This window comes from Oncorhynchus masou, chromosome 24 (genome assembly GCF_036934945.1).
Source record: "Oncorhynchus masou masou isolate Uvic2021 chromosome 24, UVic_Omas_1.1, whole genome shotgun sequence".
NCBI classification, from domain to species: Eukaryota; Metazoa; Chordata; class Actinopteri; order Salmoniformes; family Salmonidae; genus Oncorhynchus; species Oncorhynchus masou.
The window spans coordinates 44,639,143-44,659,317 of NC_088235.1; the positions used below are offsets into that span (position 1 = coordinate 44,639,143).

Below are 20,175 nucleotides of genomic sequence, written 5' to 3' on the forward strand. Positions count from 1 at the left end.
TAATATGTTGGTAAAAGTAGTAGACTAATTATAGCCGGCACATTAGAGAGACAGGGATGGAACTAGTGCACTCATCCCTCCAGAAAAACTGTAGCCATTAAGGGCAATTACTAGCATTACTAATGTACTGTACTAAAATTCACCTCGTCTCTGCAGCAATAGCCATTATTAAAACATTTTACTGCGTGCTAAACCAGGCTCACACAGAGTGTTTCTTGGTCGTCTTAAACAAATTGACTTTGAAACAAAAGTATACACCTCACACACATGGTTATGGGCTTAAAAAAGAAGACACCTGTAATATGTCAGATATAGAGTTTGAGCTTGCATCCCAATATTACACTTTATAAACAGTGCCTTCGGAAAGTATTCAGACCCCTTGACTTTTACACCAAATATCCAGTAATGACAAAACAAAAACACGGAAATATCAGTATTCATACCCTTGACTCTATACTTTGTTGAAGCACCTTTGGCAACGTTTACAACATCAAGTGTTTTGTGTATGACGCTACAAGCTTGGCACACCTGTATTTGGGGAGTTTCTCCCATTCTTCTCTGCAGACCCTCAAGCTCTGTCAGGTTGGACAGGGAGCATTGCTGCACAGCTATTTTCAGGACTCTCCAGAGACCTGGGATCTGGCTGGACCCCTCAATGACATTCAGAGACTTGTCCCGAAGCCACTCCTGCGTTGTCTTGGCTGTGTGCTTAGGGACTGTTGTCCGGTTGTAAGGTGAACTTGAACCCCAGGCTGAGGTCCTGATCACTCTGGAGCAGGTGTTCATCAAGGTTCTCTCTGTACTTTGCTCCGTTCATCTTTGCCTCGATCCTGACTAGTCTTCCAGTCCCTGCCGCTGAAAAACATCCCACAGCATGATGCTGTCACCACCATGCTTCACCGTAGGGATGATGCCAGGTTTCCTCCAGACATCACGCTTAGAATTAGCAGACCAAAGAGTTCCATCTTGGTTTCATCAGACCAGAGAATCTTGTTTCTCATGGTCTGAGAGTCTTTAGGTGCCTTTTGGCAAACTCCAAGCGGGCTATCATGTGCCTTTTACTGAGGAGTGGCTTCCATCTGGCCACTCTACCATAATGGCCAGATTGGTGGAGTGCTGCAGAGATGGTTGTCCTTCTGGAAGATTCTCCCATCTCCACAGAGGAACTGTAGAGTGAACTGTTAGCGTGACCATCAGGTTCTTGGTCACCTCCCTGATCAAGGCCTTTCTCCCCCGATTGCTCACTTTGGCCAGGCAGCAAGCACTAGGATGAGTCTTGGTGGTTCCAAACATCATCCATTTAAAAATGATGGAGGCCACTGTGTTCTTGGGGACCTTCAATGCTGCAGACATTTTTCGGTACCCTTCCCTAGATCTGTGACTCGACACAATCCTGTCTCGGAGCTCTACGGATAATTCCTTCGACCTTATGGCTTGGTTTTTGCTCTGACACGCACTGTCAACTGTGGGACATTATATAGACATATATGTGCCTTTCCAAATCATGTCTATTCAATTGAATTTACCACAGATGGACTCTAATCAAGTTGTAGAATCATCTCAAGGATGATCAATGGAAACAGGACGCACCTGATCCTCAATTTCTAGTCTCATAGCAAAGGGTCTGAATACTTATGTAAATAACGTTTTTTTTTTTATATACATTTGCAAAAGTTTAAAATCCTGTTTTCACGTTGTCATTATGGGGTATTGTGTCTAGATTGCTGAGGATTTTCTTTAAAAATCTATTTTAGGCTGTATGTGGAAAAAGTCAAGGGGTCTGAACACTTTCCAAAGGCACTGTACATTTTTATTTTATTTTCTTAATTATAAAATGATGAAAAATATGAATAACATTCCACCCATGAGGCCAATATAGGGCGATTTGGTCATTTGACTGCAGAAAAGGATTTTAAGAATGAAATACTGAAACAACCTAGTGTAATAATTATTTTGCCACTGCACAACATCTTTTCAGCAATTTCACACCTGCTATAGTATTTCTGGAGTGAGCTACTGTACAAACCCTCTCTGAAAAAAGTACATGAGAATACTATTGGCTCTCCACAGGATAGTAATGATACTCTGTCCTCCATAGTTAGGGAGAGTATCAGTACTGGATTATTAATATCATTTTTAAACTCTACAACATGCACATTTGTAGTCAATTATTTTTAATATAATACAGATACTATTCAGCTTTAAAGCTTCAAATCGTCCACATGCTCAAGATGCTGTTTAGACTGCCTCTTAACTGTTAGTGCCCTTTGAAGTAGGATAGAGTTCCATTGTTTTCACTAGGCCTCATCACAGCAGTCAGATAGGTCTCGGTGGAAACAGTCTGACTCTGGATGACAGGATGGGCTGTGCTTTACTCTTGTGGAAATGCTCTACTTTAAAAAGCTAAACAAATTGCAGAGCTCAGTTTAAACAGAACCAAAGACTATTCTCCAGACTGGGTGGTTCTAGACAAACACACGCGCACACACACACACGCACACGCACACACACACACACACACACACACACACACACACACACACACACACACACACACACACACACACACACACACACACACACACACACACACACACACACACACACACACACACACACACACACACACACACACTCCCTAGCTCATCTAAAGACAGGGGTGGGGGATGGATTGGACTGGACTGAGGTTCTTGTTACACCCCTCTCTAGCTACACTCATCTTCCCCTCACTCTGTTTAGATGTTCTCTGTTCTCCTCTGAAACCAGATTATCAAAGCATGGCAAACTCGCGATGGCCCACAGCCGTCAGCTCGCATTAAGCCTTCTGCATTCTTCTTCCCGAAGAAAAAGAAGAGAGAGAATAGCTTTTCTCCAAAAAGGCAAATGTGCACATTTCAACTCCACTCAACCACAGACGTTAGAGAAGCATCGATGGAAACACAATGAACACACATTGAGACCAACACAACAGAGAGAAACACAGAGAGAGAGAGAAACACACAGAGGGAGTGAAACACAGAGAAAGAGAAACAACATTTTTTTAACCTTTATTTTACTAGGCAAGTCAGTTAAGAACAAATTCTTATTTTCAATGACGGCCTAGGAACAGCGGGTTAACTGCCTGTTCAGGGGCAGAACGACAGATTTGTACCTTGTCAGCTCGGGGATTCGAACCTTTCAGTTACTAGTCCAATGCTCTAACCACTAGGCTACCCTGCCGCCCCACAAAGATAGGAAGAGGGCAGAATTTTAAACAGGGAGAGAGAAACACACAGGAGGCTTAACCAGACATATCTCTCATCATGTTGAATGGATGATTGAGAGCCACAGTGATATAGAAAAACACAGCGTTCCAGGCCTCCTTCCCTCCAGTGTCAGTCAGATGTATTCTGCGGTGGCCTGGTGCGGTAGCCGCCACTCTAAGGAAGGGGATGGATAACAAGGTTACTGCGGCTGTAGTAATTACACCTGAGACTCACATCTTCTTTCATTGAGTTCATTAAGTTGCTCATTAGACACAGTTAACACCACACTCTCATGGTAATTAAGGATTAATGCTGTTCAGCTGGCGTGATTTGGCCTTGGACACCGTTTTGTAGTGTTTTCAGCCCACTCAGTCAGTAATAGGATATGTTGAGCTGCACCGGTTAATTTCACACATTTTGAAAGCATATTTATTTATCCAGGTTGTTGCTGTGAGATTAATAATCTTATTGTTCATCCGGTACATAGTCAAGACAGCAGCATTATACAGTACACATTTGGTTGGTCACCGAGCCATACTAAAGCACCCTTATGAGTAATGGGAAAAGTAGCTCCAATATCCTCCTCCATAGTCTTTTGGTCCTGATTTGGCCCCGCTACCTCTGCCCTCCTCTACTTGCTCCAGTGTGACTGGGTTTGAATGGTCCCATGATGGTGCGATGGAGAGGAACCAATGGCTTTGGAGCTGATGTTAACCCACAATGCACTGCCGGGCTGCGGACTGGAAATGGCATTCTGAATGCTTCCCATCGCACCAAATCAGATCACTGCACTAGACCGTGGGACAGCGGTGGTTCTGAATTACTGCCATACGCCCCAGAGAGTTGGAGAGAGGGAGAGAGAGGGGGGTGAGTGAGTGAGTGAGTGAGTGAGTCAGTGAGTGAGTGAGTGAGTGAGTGAGTGAGTGAGTGAGTGAGTGAGTGAGTGAGTGAGTGAGTGAGTGAGTGAGGGAGGGAGTGAGTGAGTGAGTGAGGGAGGGAGGGAGGGAGGGAGAGGGCCAGAGGTTTGGAGAGAGAGAGAGAGAGATAGAGAGAGTGTGTGTGTGAGAGAGAGAGAAAGATGTGTTACAGCAGGAGTAGGTAACTAGATTCAGCAGCGTAGGGAGGGAGGGGGCCAGAGGTTTGGAGAGAGAGAGAGAGAGAGAGAGAGAGAGAGAGAGTGTGTGAGAGAGAGAGAGAGAGAGAGAGAGAGAGAGAGAGACAGAGAGAGAGAGAAAGATGTGTTACAGCAGGAGTAGGTAACTAGATTCAGCAGCGTAGGGAGGGAGGGGGACAGAGGTTTGGAGAGAGAGAGAGAGAGAGAGAGAGAGATAGAGAGAGTGTGTGAGAGAGAGAGAGAGAGAGAGAGAAAGATGTGTTACAGCAGGAGTAGGTAACTAGATTCAGCAGCGTAGGGAGGGAGGGGGCCAGAGGTTTGGAGAGAGAGAGTGAGGGAAGAGGAAGTGAGAAAGAGAGCATAGAGGCAATAGAACCCTGTGTGGTTTGCATTAGATAATAGCAGGATTTTTCTCCAAACATCGGTCCAATATCCATACCTAGTCTCCAAGACATTGTCTGTTTTATATTCTTCATTTTGGATTTGAATTCACACAGTTTAGTAGAACAAGTCACAGTAGGCCCTTATCCTTTCACTACAAAGTCATGTCAGCTTATAGTGATGTCATCATAGGCCTATGGGTTCAAGGGGGTGACAACTAGGTCATGGTATGACGTAACATCTTCCTCTCACAACTTAACAAGTTGTATAATGTAGTGATAGAACATCCTTCCAGCCTCACAGAATCCATGTAGAATGCTGTAGAACACTGCACTGTTCCCCTAGGATTTTCTTCAGCAGCGGTAGCAAAGGTAGTGGGTGTGTGGGGGAGATATTGTTTTGTAGAACTGTGAGAATGTCACTTCTGGTGCCTTTTTAAAAGGACATTCTACTCCAAAATGCATAAAAAATGTGATGTTGACACCATCTGAAATATATCTGATGCGTGCCACGGCACCTTAGGGAGAATGTTTAAAGGAAGTTGAATGTAGTTTTCCGAGCTATTGCTAACTAGCGTTAGCATAACAACTGGACATCTATGGGAACAGCTATAATGCTAGCTGTTCCCATACACTTCCTGTCATTGGGCTAATGCTAGTTGACATACAGATACATAAAAAAGGATATCCAAGAGTTGATCTGACTCTGGGTAAGTAGAAAACAGGCTTAATTGATAACATCTCGCACTATCCCTTTAAAAGCGTGTCTCGGTAGAAATATTCGTTGTGCACAAAAATGTTGTGCACAAATTAGTTTTCATTCCTGTTCGTGAGTATTTTATCATTAGCCAAGTAAATCCATCCATCTGACAGGTGTGGCATATCAAGAAGCTAATTAAATAGCATGATCATTACACAGGTGCCTTGTACTGGGGACAATAAAAGGCCACTCTAAAATGTCTTGTTTTGTCACACAACAATGCTACCGATGAGGGGGCTTGCATTTGGCATGCTGACTGCAGGAATGTCCACCAGAGCTGTTGCCAGAGAATTTAATACTAACCTCTTTACCATAAGCTGCCTCCAATGTCGTTTTAGAGAATTTAGCAGTACGTCGAACCAGCCTCAAAACTACAGAGCACGTGTATGGCGTCATGTGAACAGAGTGCCCCGTGGTGGTGGTGGGGTTATGGTATGAGCAGGCATAAGCTATGGACAATGAACATGTCTGCATTTTATCGACGGCAATTTGAATGCACAAAAATACCGCGACGAGATCCTGAGGCCCATTTTATTTTTACCAACAGATCTGTATTTCCAGTCAGGTTAAATCCATAGATTAGGGCCTAATGAACTTGTGTCAATTGACTGATTTCCTCATATGAACTGTAACTCAGGAGAATCAATTCAATTGTTGCATGTTGCACTTATATTTTTGTACAGTATACTGTACATCATTGTTATCACTGCGAAATGAATAAAGGGGAAACATTGACACAACAACGGCTTTGCTGTTAGAATGTCCATTGAAAATGCTCTTGGATCTTGAGTCTGTAAGCCTGTGGTTGTTTTCTGTCCTATTTCTCCCCTCCCTCCACTACTATCTATGAGCGGACCATCACAGCAGCCGAGTGTTATTGTATTGTACGGCTCAACCAGCTGCACAGGCATTCAAGTTGTCACAGTAACTAGTAGCTAACTACCTGGATACCAGTGAGAATCCCTCCACCAAATACACCTCTGACAAGCCTAATGGCGGATACAGCTTGATATCCCTCTGCCAACATACACATATCAGCCCCTAATGGTATTAACAAAGTGAAGAATAGGCCTTTAATCATCTCATGATTTAACCACACTTGACAAGATCTCCTAAATGGAGTCATTATGATCTAATCCTCTCTTATATATCATTGGAGGGCTTGTAAAAAGTCTAGACTGACTGCATAGCTTAAAGGCCCAGTGCAGTCAAACATGTGCTTTTTCTGTGTTTTATATGTACAGTGTTTCCATGCTATGGGGTTGGAACGATACTGTGAAAGTGTGAAAATTATGACAATGCTCTTTTAGTGTGGGAGCTGTTTGAAAAAAAAACTGAAATTTCAAGTCTGTTTTTAAGATATGTAACTTTCAAAATACCGAAATCTGATGCAGATATGTAACTGCAAAAAGCACCCTACAGGGATCATTTCAGTCATTTGAAAGTTACATACCTTGACAACTTGAGTGCTGACAACCAAAAAAAATTGGGATTATGTCAACAATGGACCAATGAATCAAATACCACAAGATAGTTATTGGGTGGAGTTTTCCTTTAATTCCTTTAACAGCTAGTTTTCCATTTTTCCCTCCTCACTCAGACCACTCCCAAATCTTTGCTTTAGAAATTGCTGTTGCTAAGAATCCTTTTTTATTTAATTTTTATTTAAAACAATCACAGTAAGTAACTTAATTGTTACCCAGAAATGATTCAATATTGAGATAAAAATGGCTGCATTGGGCCTTTAATGATGGGTGTACTGTACACTCAACCAACATGGCATTTTGAACGTTTTTAAGTAATCATATTTGGTTAAGTTTTCAATTCTATTTGATAGTTACTTCCAAATGCATTCCTGTGGATTTGAAGAGTCATAAAATATGAGTAATAAATGTATGCCATTAGGATTTCTGCACTATTGGCAATGTGGTGCAGTTGTCCACTGTAGAATCCACTTCTCCTTTATTTAGACAGGGCGTCCCATTAAGACCAGGGTCTCTTTTCCAGGAAGCCCTGCAGATTTACCACACACGTAGCTGAGATGCACTTTCCTTGTTCTTCGCTGACCTCTGATCAGTTTGAGGGTGGCAGGGCTGAGGCTGACACTAGTAGGCAGTGTGCTCCACACTGGTTAGAGGTCAGTGAGGAGGTCATTTGTTACCCACTGACACGACCGAGCTGCTCCACGCAGAGTGAGACCTCTACTGAGATCCTTCCACTGTGACAGAGATGCATCCACGTTTACCAGGATGAAGAAAAAACTACAAATGAAGGCAACTCATTGATGGATTCAATCCTTCTACTAACAATAATAAATAGTTTCCCTCAAAGCCTTAATGACACCACAACATAAATAGCAGCCTCCAGCGGGAGCTGCAGAACAACACACTATGTTGTTGTTTTTTCAAGTCAAGCAGCCAGGTCTTCCTCGAATAGTGGTCAAAGGTATATGCATGGTTGATTGCATAGCTTTATTGGTTCTATGTGTTATGGCCCTTCGTTGTGTGGCAGGTCTGGATCATTTGTGTCACCTTAAACCCACCATGAACCCATTGATGTTAACCTGCCCCGCCCCCCCCTGCTGTTATCCCTCCCTGCTACCCCATCACCTCAGCAATCATCTTCAGCCTCTTCCTCTTCTCTCCCTCCATCCTACCCTACTCCCAGCATCACTCTAACCCAGTGGAATGAGCCCATCTATCAGGGAGAGAGTGCAGGGCCCATTCCCATAGTATTCTCATTTGCCTTGCTATGAACTTGGAAGCACAACTTGGCTGCCTCTCTCTGTGATGAATATGATTGGCTTGGAGATGATGGGGAAGTGGAGGGTCGGCGCTGAACAGCTTCTACTTTCACCTGTACAATGACCTATTCATCTTCTGGGGGTGGGAGCTGTAAGGGTTACAATCATGTTGTTTTTATTGAAACAACCATTTAGTCTGTCTGTCAAAGATAATTTTTCTCACCATAGCTTACTTGGCTAAATAAGGGTTATGTAAGTAAATATGTGAGGAAAAACAAGAAAGCATGTTTTACACCGCATTATAAACTGGGTGGTTCCAGCCTTGAATGCTGATTGGCTGAAAGCCGTGGTATATAAGACTGTATACCATTGGTAACCAGTTTATAATAGCAATAAGGCACCTCGGGTTTGTGGTATAAGGCCAATATACCACGGCTAATGGCTTTATCCAGGCACTCCTCGTTGCATCGTGCCTAAGAACAGCCCTTATCCGTGGTATACTGCCCATATACCACACCCCCGCCTGCCTTACTGCTTAAATGTACCACTTTCATGTCGATGGCTTCCAAAATATTACTACACAACATGTCAGTTGTCATGGGCGTCAGTCACAATCCACCGTCTTCTGTCTCTCAGCTACAGAGGTGGCTGAGAAGGAGGTGGAAGAGGTGGTGCCGCTAACAGGAGTGGATGATGAGGAGCAACGCATCGCTGATATGGGTCGACCCACGCTTGGGGATCACGTCAAACTTGAAATCATCATCGAGGAATCCTATGAGTTCAAGGTGTGTGCTTGTGTGTTTACACATATTCCATTTCCTTTCTCTCACGTAATGCACTCCTCAGAGACTCCTCAGATAGGCATACACGCATATGTGTATGTGCATGCTCTCCTCTTTCACTCACACTCACCCTTCAGACAAACACAGATGTTATTATCATGAATATTAAGGTGTGTGTGTGTGTGTGTGTGTGTGTGTGTGTGTGTGTGTGTGTGTGTGTGTGTGTGTGTCTGCACACGCAAATGCTTTTTTCTCCCACACACACTCTTCAGACTGATGGGTGGATGCTTGTGAGCACTTGACGGATCGTCTCCTGTTCTTACTGGAGTGGCTCTCACTGTGAGGTTGGGTGGGAGGCTATGGGAGGGAGAGGGCCTGTGGATCCTATAGCTGTCTGAAGGACTCTGTATCCTGGGGGGCTGGAGAGTTTAATTGTGTCTAACCTCAGAGTCATAGCGAGTAGCTGCTTCAAAAGAGCTTCAACTTTCAGACGGTAGTCTGTAACTTTTCCGCTTTAAGATTAACGTCAACCAAGACCCAGAATCCCTTGCCTGGGGCTAACAGATAGGACTGAGGAAGTAGGTGATTTGCCGACAGTAGATTTCTCTCTCTTCCTCTTCTTTGCACAACTTCCATCCAACACACCTTGCTAGGAATTGGACAGTAGATGAAGCTGTCCGTCTATTTCTCCAAATATCAATATGTTACATCTGAGACCTTAGCAGAGCTGGAGAGAATAGTGTAGTTGTCCAGTCCTGTATAAACCTGAGTTTAAACAATCCCACCATTTACATTCCAAAGCTAAAGTCAACTCAATTACCATTGTAGTTTCTTTCCAGAGAAGGGAATATCGGATTTTCCTTCTGATGGTGAGGGAAGACAGAAGGGGATGGACAGAGAAGGGGGGTACTCTCCAGCTGTCATCCCAGGAGTGGAGGAAGGGTGGTGGAAGGGATGGATCGAGGAGGAGTTGTTTCCTTCTGTAGGGAGAGAAATCCATTTTTTCCTGTTTTGGAATCTATACAGGCTCTGATGAGGATTGATTTCCTGAGTGTACTCTAGGAGCACCTGCACCTGTCCTCTGGGAAGCAGCCTTTATCAAAGAGAGGATTGATTTCCTGAGTGTACTCTAGGAGCACCTGCACCTGTCCTCTGGGAAGCAGCCTTTATCAAAGAGAGGATTGATTTCCTGAGTGTACTCTAGGAGCACCTGCACCTGTCCTCTGGGAAGCAGCCTTTATCAAAGAGAGGATTGATTTCCTGAGTGTACTCTAGGAGCACCTGCACCTGTCCTCTGGGAAGCAGCCTTTATCAAAGAGAGGATTGATTTCCTGAGTGTACTCTAGGAGCACCTGCACCTGTCCTCTGGGAAGCAGCATTTATCAAAGAGAGGATTGATTTCCTGAGTGTACTCTAGGAGCACCTGCACCTGTCCTCTGGGAAGCAGCATTTATCAAAGAGAGGATTGCAGCTAAAGGCCCAGTAACAGACTGAACCTCCGCTCTCTATACTCCTGGTCTATGTTATTATCATAGTATGTGGACAGCATCGTCAACTAGCTCCCGAGGACTGGCTCTTGACTACTATAGCAGTTGCATTACATGGCCGAGGCAGTACTTACAACACCCAAGCTCTCTACCCAACCTTTACCCTCATTGTTTATTCTAAATACATGCTTACTACAGACAAGCTCTCTACCCAACCTTTACCCCCATTGTTTATTCTAAATACATGCTTACTACAGACAAGCTCTCTACCCAACCTTTACCCCCATTGTTTATTCTAAATACATGCTTACTACAGACAAGCTCTCTACCCAACCTTTACCCCCATTGCTTATTCTAAATACATGCTTACTACAGACAAGTACATATGTTTTAAAGACAGAAATAGTCATGTGTCCTATATGAATTTGTGGACTAGATGCCCTTGCTTTCCTATATGCATTTCTCCAATATGTTCTTCCTGAACTCCATGTGTTTGGTGTTCCCTGTGCAGAACACTGTGGACAAGCTGATTAAGAAGACTAATCTGGCCCTGCTGGTGGGGACTAACAGCTGGAGAGACCAGTTCATCGAGGCCATCACTGTCAGCGCCGGTGAGTTGAATGCTTTGACCGCCGCGCGAGTGTGTGTGCGCTGTAGCAAGATCAAGGGTGTGGGGTTTCCACGTCACCAAGTACAATAACAAAACAGGCACCAGTAGCACAAATAGAATGCAAAGGGGAAGTGTATTTGGGATTTTCGTACACAGGGAAAGAAGAAGGAGGAATTCACCAATCACCTCAGTCCACAAGCCGTTCTCTTTGTCCGTTCCGTTTTCCAGGAGTAATCCTCACACTCGGGTCCTCAGCCAATCCGGTCTGGTACACAAGGGTGTTAGTCCAACAGTCCAGGTCACAACATGTAATCTCACAGATAGTAATCTCACAGATAGTAATCTCACAGATAGTAATCTCACAGATGGTAATCTCTCTTCTCCCACTCTTCATAATGCTCTTGGTTCTCTCCTACTCTGCCTTGCTGTGCAGGCTGCTTCCCCCTTTTATCCCCAAACACTCCCTGGCTTAACTAGTTACATTCTTGCCTCGGGCAGGAAGTCCATATAAGGCCCGGGGGTGGGGCCAATGGACTGCCAGATTTCTCCCCTCAATCACCACTCCCCTCACCTCTCCCTGCCGGCTGCCACAGTGCGTGTGTGTGTGTGCAATCCTTACTTACAACGGACGAGCATGCTGCAGCATCTCCTCAGAAGATAGATTTTCAATGTAAACACCAACTGGTGGAAATCTGGAGCACTGCAGTCCCACTCCAAGGCTTCCCAAGGCCTCTGTTGATTAGAGATGCCATCTTGTCAGAGCATTGTTGCCTTATTACCTTATGTGTGCTTGTCAGTGTCTATGTGTGAACAGTTTGATTTCTAAAGAGGACATGGCAACTCGCCTTGAAAACTCTGTGAGTGTGTGGCCACTGAAGCACTTTGGATTTTCGTCGAGGTGTGAATGTGTTTTGTGTGGGGTTTTTTGTATCTGTGTGTGTGTATGAGTGTGTTGAAAGTTACAGCATGTGTATCACTGTGTGTGTGTGTGTTTGTGCGCTAGTTATCTACTCTGTCGTCCAATTGTTCCCGCTCTGGCTCAATTAATGACAAGCCCTGTCCCTGCTCTCTTATCTGGGATTAGGCTGTGTTGACGTTTTACAGCGGGAGTGTGTTTGCGTGTGTGCGTGCTTTGGTATGTGTGTGTTTGCGTGCGTGCGTGCGTTGGTGTGTGTGTGTTTGCATGCGTGCATTTGTGTGTGTGTGTGTGTGTGTGTGTGTGTGTGTGTGTGCCTCCTGGATCGACTAGACACTAACCCGTCACACACCCCAGGTATTTAAGCTCCCTTTGTTGCTCCTCTCTCTCTCTCTCTCTCTCTCTCTCTATCTCTACCTCTGGACTTGCTGCTGTGTTTAAAATGCACATACAGTCATGAAATATTGATCTTCCCTTACCTCCCCTCTCTCTTTATCTTTCTTTCTTTTTTTTCTTTCTTTCACCCTGCAGCCCCTCTGATTATATTTGCTCTGAAGCCAGTAGAGAGGGAGAGTGTGTCAGGCAGCGTAGCATTTGCAGCGCTAGCCTCCTCACAAGTTAGTTTAAGAGAAATCATTGGCTTCCCACTGTGACTTGGTCCAGGGTGTTGACGGAGATTGGGTGTGAAATTCTCGCCAGTGGGTGGGTTGGTGGCTTCTCCAAACCTGTGGGACAGCAATGCTGTGTGGAATCCCACATTTAAAAAATACCGTTTACTACAGAATACTGTAGAATACTATACTACCTACTGTAGTATACCCCGATCATGAGTAGTACGTACTATAGGATTTTGTAGTATACTGTGGAATACTACAGTAAATAATAGAGTATACTACAGACAACAAAAAAACACTAGTAAATAATACAGTAATGTCTGCAAAAACATACAGTGAATGCCATAGTAATTAACCATCATATATATACTATAGTATTTTTTAATGTGGGATGTGCGTGTGTGTATGTGTGGCCGTTGTCCACAGTGTTCACTTCTTCCCCCTTATCAGTCTCAGATAAATGTCCTGACAGTCAGTTAATAACTCCCCTGACAACTCTGTCATTTTTTCCTTTCATGAATCTGCCCGTCTCTTTGGGGACTTTGGATGATGGGTGTGAGTGTGTGCTTCTATGGCTGTACAGATGGGTGTGTCATAAGTGTGTGTGTCTCTGGGTCTGTACTCTCTGTGACCTGTGAGTGACAGCACCACCACGGAGCTAATACAGTGCTCGATGATTCATTTATTTGGCCATCACCGCTAAAGAGAAGAGAGACTGCTGAGTTGTGACAAGAATACAGAGACTGTGACTGACTGCAGAGAACCTCCCCAGGCCTATCTCAATGACACGGCAGCATATGTACTCTTCGCTGCCAGTCAGAGAGAAATGATCACCTGGAATTACTTTAACGACCATCCTCTATCAACACTGAGCAGCTGTAATAGAGATGTGACTCATTGATAAAGTCGAGGGTGAGGAGTTGGCGGAGATACACAGATATGCCTTCTGTAGGCAGAGAAAGAGGGGGAGGAGTAGTAAGGAAGATAGGGGAAATAGATGAAAGGAAGCCTCAGAGAATAGATCACAATTTTCTTATTGGGAGAGAGAGAGAGAGAGAGAGAGAGTGTGTTACAGCAGGAGTAGGTAACTAGATTCAGCAGCGGACCAATTGTTGTAGGAGCAGCTGGTCGGGGGCCATAACATAATTATAATAATTTTAAGCACTGCAAATTGACTATAACTGAGTGTATTTGAAAATAACAATAATTTCATACTTTGATTACGTTGAGACTGGATCACACCTTTTTTTGTGGGAATGCTTCAGCCAGACATGAAATATATATTGATTTATTTATTAACAAAATAAATCACTTGCAGGCCCAGTTGTGGCCCGTGGGCCGCCTGTTGCTGACCCCTAGGATACAGTATGTGATTGTCTGTGTGTGTGTGTGTGTGTGTGTGTGTGTGTGTGTGTGTGTGTGTGTGTGTGTGTGTGTGTGTGTTGCTGATGTGTGATGGGTTATCCTACAGGATTCATATCATTAACTGTGACTGCATGGGGAGAGATTGGCTCAGTCTTATCTCTTTACCATAGCTAACTGGTTAATTGGCTCAGTTAGCCTATAGCTCCGTAGCTAATAGCTTAGCTTATAGCTTAGCATGTAGGCTGGTTCTCATGCTGAGGATTTGACAGACTTCAACCAGCGTTGGAGTCTCAGCGTAGAGTTTAATATTAGTGTTCCTCAGCTAGGATGTGAACCCACTGACCCTCTAGTTATCTCTCTCTCTCTCTCTCTCTCTCTCTCTCTCTCTCTCTCTCTCTCTCTCTCTCTCTCTCTCTCTCTCTCTCTCTCTCTCTCTCTCTCTCTCTCTCTCTCTCTCTCTCTCTCTCTCTCTCTCTCTCTCTCTCTCTCTCTCTCTCTATATATATATATATATATATATATATATATATATATAATTTCTTCCCTAACCTCTGCTGGCTAAACTCAATCATTTAACATCCGGGACAGTGAAGTGTTTAATTGGATTTTACAGTGCTTTCGGAAAAGTATTCAGACCACTTGACTTTTTCCAAATTTTGTTACATTACAGCCTTATTCTAAAATGGATTAAATAAAAACAAAATCCTCAGCAATCTACACACAATACCCCATAATGACAAAGCGAAAACAGGTTTTTAGGCATTTTTGCAAATGTATTACAACTAACAAACAGAAATACCTTATTTACATTACCCTTTGCTATGAGACTCGAAACCATGCCATTAGGTTGAAGGAATTGTCTGCAGAGCTCCGAGACCGAACATCTCTGGACAGACCTGAGAATTTCTGTGCAGCAACGCTCCCCATCCAACCTGACAGAGCTTGAGAGGATCTGAAGAGAAGAATGGGAGAATCTCCCAAAATACATCTGTTTCAAGCTTTGTCACTATGGGGTATTGCATGTAGATTGATGAGAAAAACAACAACATTTTAATCAATTCTAGAATAAGGCTGTAACTTAACAAAATGTGGGAAAAGCCAAGGGGTCTGAATACTTTCCGAAGGCAGTGTAAAGTTGAAAATGAATGTAGTGCTCTGGTCCTGTGTTCTCAGTTTAATGTGGCCTCCGCTGGGTTTGGAGCTGACTGCCTCTTCCTATAGGGCATGATGGGACGATGAACACCACCTTCATGACCTCTCACTGTCACCTACAACCTGCTATTACCTGCAGACACACTGGACACTCGCTCTTCCTCCTTCTTTCTACAGCATCTCTTTCTCTCGCTCTCTTTCTCTCTCTCTTTCCCTATTCATGGTTTTACTTCTGTCTGTGCACCACAGTGTGTGTTGGCGTCTGTAATGTGTGTTCGAGTTGATATGTATAATTTATATTGCTGAGCGATTAGTGACTTTTGAGGTCGGTTCGGTTTTGGTTCGGTTATAAAAAAAAATTATATAATCACAGTTTTCGGTTTCATTATTATTTATTTTCTTTACGTTAAATGCATTATGAAATAATGACATTACAATGATTTTAGAGCTTTTTAATGGAAATTCTAATGGAAATTCTAGTTCTTGACCTGATTTCTCTCTTGAATTATTTTATTTCTCTCTAGAGAAACATTGCCTTGGGCTCACAAAAAATAAATTAATGGAATTCAAATCATTTAACTGACGTCGGTCAATTAGTTGTTTAAAAACCCCCAAAAAGTAAACGTCTGTTAATCGCTCAGCACTAGTAATTTGTGTGAATGTGCATGTGTCTTGTAGCGTATGCTGTGTGTGCAGAAGGTGTGATCATCACAGCAATGTTCATTATTCACACTACCTAAACACACACACTACTACAGTATGTGGCAAAACAGAGGACATTGCCTGACCTTATCTGACCTTTGTTGACACGTGCCACACAGGGGTCAGTTTAATTGGCAAGGTACAGACCTAGGGGACTCAGAGCACAGCTATCTGCTGAGACAGACACATGGCAGCCTGGAACAAACATTAGCTTGGATATTGTTGGTCTGGAGTTGAACCCTAAGTCCAAACAGAAAGCGCTGATCTAGTCAAAGGAATAGACTGGTTTATTATCCTCCTCCTGTGAGGAAATTCAAAATAGAGAGAGAGAATCAGTCTATTAGCGACAGCCACGGCTCAACTCAAGAGAATTGATTCCAGTGGATACAGTTTAACTATACCAGGGAATATGTTAGTCCGAATCAGAAATCCACACGAAATCCAAACTGTAGCGAAAGTATGTGATGTGTATGTTAATGTTAACCTTTATGTGTGTGAGATTACCTGGGACAGAAGAAGTGTTTCAACAGCATTTCAAATGATTTAATGAATGTACTTGTTGACCCTGAAATCATCTAAAAAACGAGCACTTAACCACCATTAACCATCCGTTAAAAGCATTCAGACATATAAGCAGGCGCTAGCTGGCTGTGTGCAGGCAGGGGTTAAGGTGGCCGTGGCTAATGGACAATTCTCCTCAGACAAGGTGTGTTGTGGTGCCGCAGGAGATAAAGCCAGCCTGTGTACTGATGCATTAAGTGGATGTGTGTGTGACAAGACTGTAAAGTGGGAGTTTTGAAAGGGCGTAACCACCATTCATTTATTCTGTATGCTTTTCTCTCTCTCTCTCTCTCTCTCTCTCTCTCTCTCTCTCTCTCTCCCTCTTCCCTCTCCCTCTCCCTCTCTCTCTCTCTCTCTCTCTCTCTATCTATCTCCCTCTCTCTCTCTCTCTCTCCCTGTGTGTGTGCGTAAAACTGGCACATATGTATGTATATAATTTTGTATTATATCTGCAGTAGAACACAGAGTACATTTATCTCCCTCAACCTCTCTCTCATAACTGTGTGTTTAATGATGAGTAACCACAGGCAGGGATGTGAGCCGCAGAGCCCGCTCAGGCTATAAAGTAATGTCCCTCTGTTGGCTTATTTTATTACTCCAGTCACTTCCCTGCTGAATATTCCTTCTCGAATAGCCTCTCTCTCTCTCTCTCTCTCTCTCTCTCTCTCCTTCCTACTGCAATCTCTATTTTTCCCTCCTACTTCCTCCTCTCTACCTCTCCATGGGAAGGAACATCTGATTAATACAGTATGAGCGGTAAGAAACCAGGAGGGAAGGAGGAAAGAAATTGATGTAGAGAGAGGAAGGAGAGGGGTTGATGGTAGAGAGCATAGATCGAAATGAATGGTCGATAGACAGATTAAAGAAAATGATAAGGGAGGAAAGTAGAGAGGAGGTGTCAGGGGTGTGAAGGAGTGGTAGATGGACTAATGAGAGGAAAGGAGGGAGGAGGTGTAACAGAGTGTTGGATAAACAGATGAGAGGAGTGGGAAGGGGAGATTATGTATAAAGGACAGATTAGAGGAGGTGTCAGGGGTAAAGATTATCATTAGAGACACACGCCCCTTCCAGACTGGCTCCTCTCTGTATGTGGTGTGTGTTTGTATGTGTGTGCCTGTAATATTAAGGACAGGGAAACTGAGCTGAGCGAGAGAGAGAGAGAGAGAGAGACAGAGAGAGAGAGAGAGAGAGAGAGAGAGAGGGAAGGAGGGAGGGAGGGAGGGAGGGAGGGAAGGAGGGGGAGGGAGGGAGGGAGGGAGGGAGGGAGGGAGGGAGGGAGGGAGGGAGGGAGGGAGGGAGGGAGGGAGGGAGGGAGGGAGGGAGGGAGGGAGGGAGGGAGGGAGGGTCCTGTTTTGGCATGGGCAACGCCATTGAGGACTTGACCATTTTGAGGTAGTTAACTGGGTGGGACTTAAGGAAGGACCACATAATTTCATCCAGGTCACCAGGATATATCAGCCAATGAATTATACTTGTGAGGAAACATTCCATAACTCCAGGTGGCAGTAAATCTCTCTCTCGCTTCTCTCAGTTCCATGTATGTAGTGAGTATTTTCACCCCCTATGTTTAACTTAATGATTGATGGTGATGAGTGGAACTCCTTACAGTAGGAGATACATTCAGGAACTAGGAGTGAGTCACTTCATGTCCCAGTTCTTCACGGGGCAGGCTATTTGAGGCCATAGCTTTGGGTTCTCAGATAAACCCTGATACGAATTATGTAAAGCTTTCCTCACCTACACTGGATGAGTGCATTCGTTATCATCCTAATGCACATTTTTTCAACAGGCACTTCTCTAGCTTTCTCGGGAGATGGGTTGTGTTTATACGGCTAGGGAGATGGGTTGTATTTATATACGGCTAGGGAGATGGGTTGTATTTATATGGCTAGGGAGATGGGTTGTATTTATATGGCTAGGGAGATTGGTTGTATTTATATGGCTAGGGAGATTGGTTGTATTTATACAGCTAGGGTGATGGGTTGTGTTTATACGGCTAGGGAGATGGGTTGTGTTTATACTGCTAGGGAGATGGGTTGTATTTATATGGCTAGGGATATTGGTTGTATTTATATGGCTAAGGAGATTGGTTGTATTTATATACGGCTAGGGAGATGGGTTGTATTTATATATGGCTAGGGAGATGGGTTGTATTTATATGGCTAGGGAGATGGGTTGTATTTATATGGCTAGGGAGATTGGTTGTATTTATATACGGCTAGGGAGATGGGTTGTATTTATATGGCTAGGGAGATTGGTTGTATTTATATGGCTATGGAGATGGGTTGTATTTATACGGCTAGGGAGATGGGTTGTATTTATATGGCTCGGGAGATGGGTTGTATTTATACGGCTAGGGAGATGGGTTGTATTTATACAGCTAGGGAGATGGGCTGTATTTATATGGCTAAGGAGATTGGTTGTATTTATATGGCTAGGGAGATGGGTTGTATTTATATACGGCTAGGGAGATGGGTTGTATTTATATGGCTAGGGAGATGGGTTGTATTTATATGGCTAGGGAGATTGGTTGTATTTATATGGCTAGGGAGATTGGTTGTATTTATACAGCTAGGGTGATGGGTTGTGTTTATACGGCTAGGGAGATGGGTTGTGTTTATACTGCTAGGGAGATGGGTTGTATTTATATGGCTAGGGAGATTGGTTGTATTTATATGGCTAAGGAGATTGGTTGTATTTATATACGGCTAGGGAGATGGGTTGTATTTATATATGGCTAGGGAGATGGGTTGTATTTATATGGCTAGGGAGATGGGTTGTATTTATATGGCTAGGGAGATTGGTTGTATTTATATACGGCTAGGGAGATGGGTTGTATTTATATGGCTAGGGAGATTGGTTGTATTTATATGGCTATGGAGATGGGTTGTATTTATACGGCTAGGGAGATGGGTTGTATTTATATGGCTCGGGAGATGGGTTGTATTTATACGGCTAGGGAGATGGGTTGTATTTATACAGCTAGGGAGATGGGCTGTATTTATACAGCTAGGGAGATGGGTTGTATTTATACAGCTAGGGAGATGGGTTGTATTTATACAGCTAGGGAGATGGGTTGTGTTTATACGGCTAGGGAGATGGGTTGTATTTATATGGCTCGGGAGATGGGTTGTATTTATACGGCTAGGGAGATGGGCTGTATTTATACAGCTAGGGAGATGGGTTGTATTTATACAGCTAGGGAGATGGGTTGTATTTATACAGCTAGGGAGATGGGTTGTATTTAGACAGCTAGGGAGATGGGTTGTATTTATACGGCTAGGGAGATGGGTTAGAGTCTATACACCTGTCAGCGGCGGGTGTGGCTGAAATAGCCGAATCGACAAATTTGAAAAGGTTTCCACATAACTTTGTATATATACAGTAGTGTATTACTCCATTGAATAATGCAACCAAACCATATTACACTCTTAAATAATGCAACAAGTCACAAGCATGTGCAGACAACTAAATGGTTTATTTTCTCGTCTGAAGGCGACACTCGTTACATTTTAGCTTCAAAACAAAAGCACAGGGTTGCTAACATCATGTCTTCAATAAGTAACGTTAGCCTAACAAAATGTAACGATTAGTACTCTCATGCAAACATAAAAGTACAATAGGTCTACCTTACATTACAACAAATCAGACTTCTTTTATCCATATAATGCATATCATTACATCTGGTATAAGCTCATTTCAACGAGATGTTCTATATGGAAGTCCATTTACATTAAATGCCTA

General features: G+C 43.5%; 1 protein-coding gene across 3 annotated transcripts in view; it reads left to right on the forward strand.

The window, feature by feature from the left end:
* LOC135512236 (sodium/calcium exchanger 1-like) overlaps window positions 1-20,175 on the forward strand; it is a 181,103-nt gene that overhangs the window by 146,779 nt on the left and 14,149 nt on the right. For all 3 annotated transcript variants that reach the window (XM_064934043.1, XM_064934044.1, XM_064934045.1), the window contains 2 exons: window positions 8,879-9,027; window positions 11,023-11,122. In XM_064934043.1, the coding sequence (XP_064790115.1) occupies window positions 8,879-9,027; window positions 11,023-11,122 (249 nt within the window). The remainder of the gene's footprint in view (window positions 1-8,878; window positions 9,028-11,022; window positions 11,123-20,175) is intronic.